The 9,916-nt window shown below is 34.0% G+C and overlaps 1 protein-coding gene across 1 annotated transcript; it reads right to left on the reverse strand.

Moving 5' to 3' along the window:
- Positions 1 to 207: 207 nt before the first annotated feature.
- BUB3.1 (Transducin/WD40 repeat-like superfamily protein) lies at positions 208 to 8,930 on the reverse strand. The gene is made up of 9 exons (XM_028270055.2): positions 8,553 to 8,930; positions 8,315 to 8,445; positions 3,906 to 3,988; positions 2,449 to 2,715; positions 1,891 to 1,966; positions 1,202 to 1,282; positions 967 to 1,045; positions 764 to 864; positions 208 to 659 (listed from the first exon to the last, which is right to left on the reverse strand). Exons 1-9 carry the CDS (start codon positions 8,667 to 8,669, stop codon positions 572 to 574), a joined length of 1,023 nt encoding a protein of 340 aa, XP_028125856.1. The 5' UTR covers positions 8,670 to 8,930; the 3' UTR covers positions 208 to 571.
- Positions 8,931 to 9,916: the final 986 nt, after the last annotated feature.

Genomic DNA, 9,916 nt, shown 5'->3' on the forward strand with positions numbered 1-9,916 from the left:
AAGACCTCAGAGATAGTAATACTGTCAATCAGATGTCAGTAAACCATACGGATCCACCAAATCATTCTTATTTTGCTTTGACATATTCTCGGCTACCAAACAGAAGATTTTTGGAGAAATCCATCGCTCAAATGACTTGATAATTGGGTACGAACATCATTTTTCCAAGGTTTGTTTTAACTAGATGCATCTACCAGCCAGCAAATATAAACAAACCAGTTTTACAGCACAACTACATTAATATAATAGAGTGATATGCATCATTGTGCACATAACAATGAAATTCTCAAAATAGCTGCAATTCCAAATATTCTTCCAGCACATGAACTAATCCACCACACCCTAGAGGGGTTAAGGTCAACGAGAAAGTAGCTGCAATACTACACAAGGAAGTGAACCTAATAATAATAATAAATGAGCATCTACTTTTGGACCAATGGTTGGGCAGTCAATCTACATTTTTAGTTTGGGAAAAGCTTCATAAGAAGATGAAGCCTCGCAGTTTAATATCAAACACAAACACAGACCAAAAACTACTACTGAACAAGCAGAGCTATCTGCAACTTAAAATTTATGTTGTAGGATTTGGGTATGCTTTTGGCTTTGGCTTCACTTCAACTTCATTTACACTTCGTACAAAGATAGCATCTGGTTCATGACTGCAAATAGATGAGGAAACAAGTCACATGAGCACATACACATGCACAGCATACTGAGAGAGAGAGAGAGAGAGAGAGAGAGAGGGAGAGATGTCCATTCTTACGGTTTATCCCCCTCTTCGAATGTATAACTGGATGCCACAGCTAAGAGTCGGCCATCTCTGCTGAATGATAAGGCTGCAACGCTTGTTGGGTATTTTGAGTACTGCACGTCAAAATTGATGGAAGAATTACAGCACTTCCAGTAAATGTGTACTTAATTCTACAGAAATATTGAATGATGGAATCATTTCTATTAATATTTTACCTGATACAACCTCTTCTTATTGTTGCCATCCCACACGTTCACATAACCATCACAACCCCCAGTTGCAAATGTACCATAGCTGCAGGTTGAATTTGTGGGTAAGTCCAAGTACAAAAGTGGAGTAGAAAGAAACAGCCAAAATCACCATCCTTACATCAACTTCTAGTTCAACTGAGTTTAATGTCATCGTGTCCAAGACTAGAACCAAGTCTAAAGAGAATTTTGAGGAACTTACATCGGGTGAAATGCAATGGCATTTACTGGGTAGACAATGTCCCTTCCAGCTTCTGACTTTCGATGACACTTGAATGCATATCTGCATAAAGTTTAAACCAAGTAATGAAATTTTTACTAGCCCAAAATATAGTTTGTGCTATGATGTGTATAAGCCATGCCTGCATTTTCATGCCATAAGGTTATAATGTATTCCTTGGTTGTACTTTGGAATGTCAGTAATAAAGGTTCTAAAAAAAAAGTTATAATGGAAGAAGATTTCCCTCTTCATCGTCATATGGTCAAATAACATTGTAATCCGTGCTGTCAGAAGGGTACTCCTACAATTTCAATGGGAAAAATTGCTAACAAGTCATGGGGAAATTACCCACCCCAAAAAAAAAAAGCATGGAGCACTTGAAGGTGGTAGGTCATTATTCTCTAACATAAAACACTACACATAAATTTTCTTTTTTTAATACATGAGAGCTGAATTGTGCTCCATTTGAATTACTATCGCATAAAGATCAAAGCAACCATCTATTATTCTGCAATCAATGGTCAGTCTCAGGAAATACTTGAATGCGGAATCCGGCAAAATTTAAGAAAAAACTTAATAGTAGATAAGTTAGAATAATTAGAAAAGCAATCAATAAGTCAACAAGAAGCTAAACCATTTTCTGCTAGTATATGGTGCAAAGTAATACATACTTTTTGGACTGACCAGCCTCAGAAAGATCAAAAAATTCCATTGCAACTCGACCTTCCACAGAACTAAGAGCATAACCTGCACATAATAATCTGATTTGAAAATCAAAACAAATATGCATTGCATATAAAGATCATCAATCCAAAATTAGCTAGGCAATTCATCAGAAATTTTCCATATCTAAGAATACGCCTTCTAGTCAAGTGACTCAAATTCCGGGTACCCGTTTTACTGCTCTCCACTGAGGCACTATTTTTACACCATTTAATATTAAGCAGGAACTTTTCAGACACATGAATGTATATAAAAGCGATCTGTTTTAAAATATTCTTAATAAACATCCAAGTGTCTTTATTAAACCAAAACAACAGTTTTTCTATATTAACATCCCATCATTTTTCTATAAATAAAAAATAAAATAAAATAAAATAAAAAAATGAAGTTTTTAGTAAGGAGATGAAAACAGGATCATATCATAAATAAAATACTTTGGAAATCACCCATTGTGAAAAATAAAGGTTTCAACACATTGTAAGCTAGCTTCAGAAACCCTGGGATACCTGTTCCATTGGGATAACAGCGTACGCATCTAGTTTGGTACTTCAATGAAGATTCTCTTCGCTGCTCAGGCTGAGACATATTCCGTAAATCATAAATGTTAACATGCCTTCCTGCAGTTGCTACAACTAAACGATTGCCAACAAGAGACAAAGAATAGACACGCTCAGGTTGTGTGTACGTCCCAACAAGGGTGCGCTCCTGCCCACTTGCACCTCTAGGATCCCAACATTTTATTGTTTTGTCCCAACTACCAGTGATGACTTGCCCTAAAATTCATAAACAGATGACAAATGTATTATTGACTGGAAATTTTTTGAGAAATAAAACAAACAACATTGAGATTCCATACAAATGTGACACTGAATTTACTGAATGATATTAACAATCACATTATGATGAATCAGTTCAATGAAAACTAAGGTCATGAGACAGCATGCTTATTCTAAGTTTTTAAATTTGCATGGTCCAATTAGTTCTATCTTCACCATGACAGGAAATTACTGATATATATGTAAACCGTATCCAAAACCAAAACTGGTACTAAGTATTGGAACTAACCAAACCCAGTATTGATTGACAAATGAATTTTGATGGCACAAGCTCAGTATCAGGTCAGAAAGTCAACCAACATGTGTATCCTGGTATACAGTTCAACTATTTAAACAAATCGTAAACTTGAACCTAATGGAAAACAAATAGATAAATAGCAGGTCAAATACCCATGTACATCTTACCTTTGATGTTTGTAATGTGCAAGTGAAGCAGCGTTATAATAGACAAATATCCATTTTAACAAAACTCTTCTACAGACACTGGTTAAGTAACTAAATTAGAATCATGCAGTTTTATGTCAATCAACAATGATTATTGTTTGCTTGCTTCCATAACATGATCAACTGTTTTTGGGCAAAAACATGGTTCCAAAAATAAATATTTGCAGTGGACATTCCCAAAAGGGTATATATAACATAAATATACCAATTCACAATTCACACACCATAAGCCAATGCTTTCCAGCACAATAGTAATCAACAAAAAAAGGTTGACCGGACTAAACATGTAATCAATTATCATATGTACAAAATGTGCATGCAACTGATACTAATACTAAAACAGGTTTTCACTCTCACCAATAGATAGTCATTTATAAATAGTTCACCTGTTCACATGTGAAGCATGTGTCTTTGTCACTGTTAGCCTTGTATATATAGTGATACAATCTGAATGAGTTATTTTTCTTTTATTCTACTGTAGAAATGTTTTCATGTCTATAAAGCACAACTAAAACTCCAGTAAACTCTCCAGCAATTGGTGTGAATAGGATACGGAGCTAGTAGTCATTCCGTAGAACTCCTGCTCATTTTCTATAAGCATAAAGAAGTAATAAATCTATACTACAAAAAAGAAGTCATAAATCAACAAGAAATGTAAAAATGCTGTAACTACCAAAGACAACCTGCTGCATACGAGTATTCAATACAGCGTACAGGTGCATCGTGCTTTCCCAAAATATCCTCCTTGCCTGAGCTGAAAACAAGCCTGAAACATCAAAAGCACCATCTGCCATAAAGCTTGATGAAATGAATTTTGTAAATGTCAATGCATTGCATCATTTTGAGCCAATAGAGAAAAAATCAATGCATAAAATAAAGAAATAATGAATGTGGAAAATGTCTACAATCAATATATATGTCCATTCTTCTTGTATATAGAGGCTCAAATGATTATGTAAAAACAGGTCACCATTTTAATTGGTAGAAAGTTTCTTAATAGGCATGTTTTTCCCATCTCATAAGTGAGGCGAGTATAAATTTCTAAGTAGACAAGTTTGAAATTCATAGTTTGTACCATTGTCTAATGTCTCCGTTGCAGTCAGCTATGTGATGAATGATATCATCATTCAATCAATCCCAATTCCAGCAAAAACAGTAAAATTTCCATGAGTAGATGCCCAACATAAAACAAAGGTGAGCAGCTACCATTCACAGGTTTAATGTTCTTTCATTATTGTCTAAATAATTATATTTGAAAAGTGTGCACCTTTCTTTGTTTGGATTAGTTTTCTGAGAATCTCCCAAACTTACAACAAAATTAGAAAGCATCACTAAAATACCAGACCAACAGGATTCTCAATTCCATTGAACCAAATGACATTAAATCTTGAAAACAAAAATGTAGGAATTGAAGCTTTTGCTAGCGATACTACAATTAAGGTAGATATTTTCAATTGCAATAGATTGATTTTTGGATTTCCCAGTTCAACGCTGTCAAAATTATTACCTTAAAAGTCAACTATATAATAAGATATATTTTGGTTCAACCAAACTTTGAAGTAATAATAGATAAGACTCGTACAGCTTTGAAATCAGCTATGATGTTTGGCTCAAAAGTACAAGGGTCATTGATCAACAGAATCCAATCCTCCCTAAATTCTTTGACATAAATATTCTAATATATGGCTGTTTCTCTCTAAATATCCAGCTTACTCTCTCTACTTTTCTCTCTTTTTATTTTTCCACCTTTCCCGTAATTATATGTGTATGATGAATCTATTCTTCTATTCTATTATCTCAAGTAAACATCTATCTATTCTATTCTATTATATAAAGTGAAGACCCAACTTGGTGCGGATCTGTCAAGCTATTTTTATACCAATTTTCCCTCGCAACTAACATACTCAGCTTCATAAAATTTCTCTACGAATTTCTTCAATTTTTATCTATTTATTTATTTTTTCCAGTTTTTAAATTAAAAAACTGTTTCAATTAGTTTTTAAATTTTGAAGTCAGTTGACTTTTCACAATAAAAATAAACTCTAAAAAACAAAAAAAAAAATGAGTCTCAAATAAGAAACAGATATAATCAAAAAATAGTTTCGAGATACCATTAATCCAAGCAAAAAGAGTGTATGAAACAGAACATAATCCAACGCAAAATAAACAGCAGCAATCATCCACCAACATTGCCAAAAAAAAGTAAAACAGGAACCATTAGAAGTAAAAATCAAAATTACCTTAAAAATTGGCAATGGCAACAAAACCTTAATTTTTCGATCAAAAACCCCCAAATAAAAACCCTAAATTTTCAATTTAAAACATAACCTCTCAAAACTTTTTTTTTTTTTTTCCTCCATTGAAGTCCCCATATCACTAAACATATACATGAAATAGAACAAATAGTGATAGAAAAATCTGAACAGAGTTTTGCAAGAAATAGAAAAATCTGCCTTCGTCCAATCAACACCTCTTCACTATGGTGGTTTCGAAACCTAGATTCGTAGAGAGAGAGACAGTGAGAGAGAAAGTGAAAAAGAAGCAACGGTAGTTTACCAAAAAACGAAAGAGAATCAGTAGCAGTGAGTTGAAATCAGAATCGATGAGAGAGACACGCCGCACCGTCGTCGCTCGCTAGCCGCACCGTCGCACGCTGCTCGCTGCCATCGCTCGACGCCGTCGTCTGCCGCTGCTCACAGTCGAGAGAGAGAGTCGTAAGAAGAGATGGAAATTTTTGATAGAGTTTTTGGTTGACAAGATTAGGGATTTTTGAGATTGGGAATTTTTGGTTGAAGGGGGGGAAAATGAGCGCGAAGGGGAAAAAAAAAGCTGAGCGTTCGGACTTTGGGATTTTTTTTTTTTTTTTTTGCAACATCAAGTTTCACCGTCACAAATAGAAATTTAAATAATAAAACGGCGTCGTTTAACTAATTTTTTTATTTGCGACAGGGGAGATTGTCGTTGCCAAAAACCTTTATTTGCGATGGGGGGAGGTTGCCTTCACAAAAAATAGATTTATTTGTGACAGCAGGGGTTGCTGTCGCAAAAAAGCGTATTATTTGCGACTACAATTGTTGCCGTCACAAAATCTTACTTTTTTGTGACAGAAAGTGATGTTGTCGCTGAAACCCACTTTATTGGAGACGGCAAGTGATACCGTCGCAAAAACTCATTTTTTGCAACGGTAAATGATGCCGTCGCAAATGCTTCCGTGTTATATACCCCCTTTTCTTGTAGTGAACATTGTAAGTCAAACTGAATCTTGATTGAATAATTTTAGTTACTCACACAAAATTTAATCTAGAAAGTAGAGTTTGGAGAGTATAGATTTGAAGTTAGTATTTTATCAATAAATGAATCTAGCCCATATATTTTCATTCGAGATAAATTTTTGAATAATTTTTTTTAATATGTGGCAAAATAAAAGATATTTATATTCAAGAAGGTAACATTTTTTTGCCTCCAAGACAACCACCAACGACTTGGAAGATGCATTGCTATAATTCTCATGACTTTAAAACTATCTTAGACAAGTCAGTCAATTATTCTCGTTGACGTTTATGGATGCATAAGTTGATTTACTTCTCTAAGATAGCTTTAACGTCATCACAAGTCAGTCAACTGATACATCCATAACTATCAACGAGAATAATTCTATGAACCCAATTATTCTCGTTGATGTTTTTGAATATATCAATTGACCAACTTATCTAAGATAGCATTAAAGTCATGAGAATTATAGCATTACAATTTACACCATCCAAGTAGTTGGTGATTGTTTTGAGGAAAAAAGTATCACCTTCTTGAATATAAATATCTTTTATTTTGCCACATATTTAAAAAAAAATATTCAAAAATGAATTGAGTTCAGTTTGTCTATAGTTATAGATCAAGATTGGATTATCTAGTCTAACTAGTGGACTTACTTTTGGGCTTCACTAAGATTATTTAAACAGTATATTTTTGAGTTCATCGAGCATATCATCTATGTAAAAAAATCAAGTAGACCGGATTGTGACAATCACGTGTTCGACGAACCTTAAAATATGAACGATTCAGATTATCAAAGTGAAGCCCAAAAGTGGGCCCACTAATTGGAGACAACCTAGACCCAAATGAATTTGTATAGTGTAGTATTCATGTGTAGAATAAATCTAAATCTCAAAATAATAATTCTAAATAATTTGTAAGTAATTAAGTCTGAATTTGTAATATTACTATATGAAAAATTAAAATAATGACCTACCGACCCCATATTGCATAATTTCTTTTCAAGTGAGCCTATAAATTCAAGGAAAAAAATAAGCAAAAAATTATTCAATTTTTTTTTATCAAATGTAAAGATTTATTCAAAATATAAAAGGACTATAAATTTTTTTAATTATACATTATTGATTTAATACTCTGGACACTTTCTTTGGAGAAATGCTAGACTCAAGGGTGAAGTTAAGGTAGGCCCAGAGGGGCAGATGCCCCCTGACCTTTCAAACTGTGCCCTTGTCCGGCATGGTGTCTACTAGTGTGGTGGCTTCTCCTTCTGTCACATAGTAAATTTTTCTATCCTAAAATAAAAAAATATTATTCAAAGGCTTGAACAAGATTTCAACCAAGACCTTGGTTTTATTAAGAACAATCTTACCATTTAAACAACATACATATGGCCTCGTTTGGAAAGTTGGCTATTTTAGTTTTTGACTATTTTAGTAGGCTAAAATATTTGTGTTTGGGAAGAGAATTAGATTTTTTTGTAGTTTGATGTGATAGTTGTGAGAGAAAAAGTGAAATGATTAAGGATTTGACGTGACATTTTGTCTTACTGACTATTTTAACCTATTTTGTTTTTTTTGTAGATTTTAGTCCAAAAAAAGCCAAACCTTTACTTCCCAAACAGGGCCATTATGATATTATTTTTTTATTATTTATTTTTATGCTTACTTGTCTAAATTGCACACCATTGTGTTTGCCATCCACTAGTGTATATATATATATAAGCAGCCTCAAATCTAAAGAACAGACCTCATGGACAGTTAACCATATAGAAAAATCCAGAAATCATTAAAAAACAAACAATTAGGGCATGAATTGCTCTGACCTTCTCACAGTACTATCAGCACTAGCACTGAACCCCGAAGAATCGTCATGGAAGCAACAATCCAATACAGGACCGCCGTGCATGAACTCTCCTCTCAACACATTGGCACTCGCTTCGTACAACCGAACACTCTGATAAAAAATCACACCATCAAATTCAATTCAACTCGAGATCTAAAACAAATAAAGAAACAAAATCAAAAAAAACAAAAAAAAAAAAAACTGAGCTAAGAGTTTACCTTGTCCCAAGAAGAAACGAGGAGGTGATCGCTGTGGTTGGAGAAGCGGAGATTCGATATGCCGTCGGAGGGAGGATTCGAGAGCTCCCGTCCGGCGACCTGTGGCACCGCCGCCATGGTTTTGTAGAAGGTTTCAGTGTGGACTAGGGTTTTTTTTGGGGGGGGGGGGGAGAGAGAGAGAGAGAGATGGTGAAGATTAGGGTTTCAGATAGAGAAATAGAAAGCGAAAGAGAGGGAAGGTGTTTTGAAATGACGAGACAGAAGTACCGGTTGGATTAGGAAGCAACACAAACCCCACGGGCTGCACTGTAGTCTGTTTCTAAAACTATTTTTTGATTTTGAAAATTGGAAGTTCAAATTCAAAATGATTGTTAACTTATCCGATTCTTTTTTGAGGAATTTGGTTATAAACTCTTCTTATCTTTCTTTTATTGTTAAAAGGATTTAAAAAAAAAATTATACTTTTAAATTCTTTCATAATTATAAAGTCTTGTATAAAGGATAAAATTTATTATTTAAATATTTTATCAGACTATTATACCTTCAACTAAATCTTATCAATCACCATTTCTGTCTCTCAAGTTTCATCTAATATAACTATTGCTTATACATAGACGATGACGTCATGGTTAAGGTTTCAAACGAAATCTGGTCGGAGTGACCAGATTTGGTAGCAAATGCCTCCATGGAAACGATAAGAAGATCAAAATAGTAAAAGTTCATCCTCAATCAATGGCTTTGTTGTTTGCACCTAAGGAATAAGCTCTCTGTCTCAAGATCCAAAAAAATCATCACTCGTAACTTTCTCTTCGGATGATTATGACAATGAGCAACACCAACTGACGATGGAGATCGTGGAGGTGTGAGAGATGATATGCGGATATGGTGAAGATTTATGAGAGAGAGGTGTGTGTGTGTGTGTGAGAGAGAGAGAGAGGGAGAGAGAGAGAGAAGACACAATAATGATAGAAGACGCGATAACTAATTGATCTTCGACATATGTTGATTAGTCTTTTTGTTTTTGTTCTTGATTTATTTTTGTTGATTTGCCAAGTTCAATCAGGTGTGTGCTTTAGTTTTTGTTTGACAGAATGAGAGTAAAATTTTACTCTGCTTTGTGCTCTGTTTTTGTTTGACAGAATGAGAGTAAAATTTTACTCTAGTTTGTACTCTGGTTTGTGTTTTGTTTTTGCTTGATAAAATGAGAGTAAAATTTTACTCTGGTTTATGCTTTATTTTTGTTTTATAAAATGAAAGTAAACATTTACTTTGGGGTTATCTATTCTGTTTTTTATTTTTTTTTATACAATGATATTTACTTCTGTTATTTGTTTTTGGACTCCTAGTGGCACTAAAATTTTACT

The sequence above is a fragment of the Camellia sinensis genome, chromosome 2 (genome assembly GCF_055761805.1).
Source record: "Camellia sinensis isolate YWXY chromosome 2, ASM5576180v1, whole genome shotgun sequence".
NCBI classification, from domain to species: Eukaryota; Viridiplantae; Streptophyta; class Magnoliopsida; order Ericales; family Theaceae; genus Camellia; species Camellia sinensis.